Source organism: Dipodomys ordii, unplaced genomic scaffold, assembly GCF_000151885.1.
Source record: "Dipodomys ordii isolate 6190 unplaced genomic scaffold, Dord_2.0 Scaffold1, whole genome shotgun sequence".
Lineage (NCBI taxonomy): Eukaryota > Metazoa > Chordata > Mammalia > Rodentia > Heteromyidae > Dipodomys > Dipodomys ordii.
The window spans coordinates 67,066,810-67,068,100 of NW_012267217.1; the positions used below are offsets into that span (position 1 = coordinate 67,066,810).

General features: G+C 60.7%; 1 protein-coding gene across 1 annotated transcript in view; it reads left to right on the forward strand.

Annotated features, from left to right (window-relative positions):
* Positions 1–725, forward strand: part of Ramp1 (receptor (G protein-coupled) activity modifying protein 1) — a 21,453-nt gene extending 20,728 nt beyond the window's left edge. The window contains exon 3 of the mRNA XM_013023867.1: positions 442–725. Coding sequence (XP_012879321.1) covers positions 442–697 — 256 coding nt within the window. The 3' untranslated portion in view covers positions 698–725. The remainder of the gene's footprint in view (positions 1–441) is intronic.
* Positions 726–1,291: the final 566 nt, after the last annotated feature.

The following is a 1,291-nucleotide window of genomic DNA, read 5'->3' on the forward strand; positions in this document are numbered from 1 at the left end:
GGGCAGCGCAGCCGCTCTGCTCACCTCGGGCAGTTCCTGGGCAGCGCAGCCGCTCTGCTCACCTCGGGCAGTTCCTGGGGACTCTGTGGCCAGCTGTGGATCCCCTCTTGGCACATCCAGGGAGCGGCCTGGCCCCAACCTCCATGGTTTTGCTCAGACCTGGGCCCCTGGGCCTTCGATGTTGCCAGAGCGACCCTGGGGCCTGGCAGGAAAGAGCCACTCTCGGGTTCCCTTGGGCAGGTAGGGAGCACAGTGGACCCTTCCCCCCTCCTCTCCCTCCCCTGCCCAGGGAGAAGAGGCAGCCTGGCTCCTGGCTCACTGGTGGTGGCCATGAGTCTCTAGGGACAGGAGTCTGGGAGAGCCCTCCACGTCGAATTGGGGGCCACCACCTCAGGGCCGAGAGCCCTACTGGGCTTCCAGCCCCTCCCTTTGCACCCACAGGAGCTACGGGGACCTCACCGACTGCACCAGGAGCGTGGCGGACAAGCTGGGACGCTTCTGGCCCAACGCAGAAGTGGACAAGTTCTTCATCGCCATCCACCAGCGCTACTTCAGCAGCTGTCCCGTCTCGGGCAGGATTGTCCGGGACCCCCCCAACACCATCCTCTGCCCCTTCATCGTGGTCCCTATCACGGTGACCCTGCTCATGACCATGCTGGTGGTCTGGAGGAGCAAGCGCACCGAGAGCATTGTGTAGGCGGCCCGGGCGGCCTGCCAGCCTGGCTCTGGCACAGCAGTGGCACCAGAGGCTGGTGCGGATGGCAAGCCAGGGCCTGGTCCTACCTTGCTCCAGCTGTGGGATTAGCCCAGACACACCCTGGCTGGAGGTAGAGCTGAGACTTGGCTCTCCTCCCTCCAGGAGGTGTTCCCAGCCCTGGGTCTTCGGTGTGCTTGCAACCACCATGAGAGTTCTGGCCTCCAGCCCAGGCCACTTACCCAGTAGAAGTGTTTGTGAATCGTAGGTTGTGATTAAAAAGTTGTCCTTGAACTTGGGATGTGTTCTTATTTGAGGGGAGAAATAGTCACTGGGAGAGTGGGAGAAATACACCCCCTACACACACACACACACACACACACACAGGAACCATTTCCTCTGATGACAGATGTCCTGGCTGACACCTCTGTCTGTGGCCATGTCAGGCCTCTGGTGGTCTCCTGCGGTAGAAATGTTCAGGCCTGATTCCTCTCTCTCCTCTACCACACAGTCCCTGTTTGTTTGTTGGGTGTGCAGTCCTTGGCCTGGGCACTGCCCTGAAACTTTTTTTGCTCAAGACTGGCGCTCTACTACTTG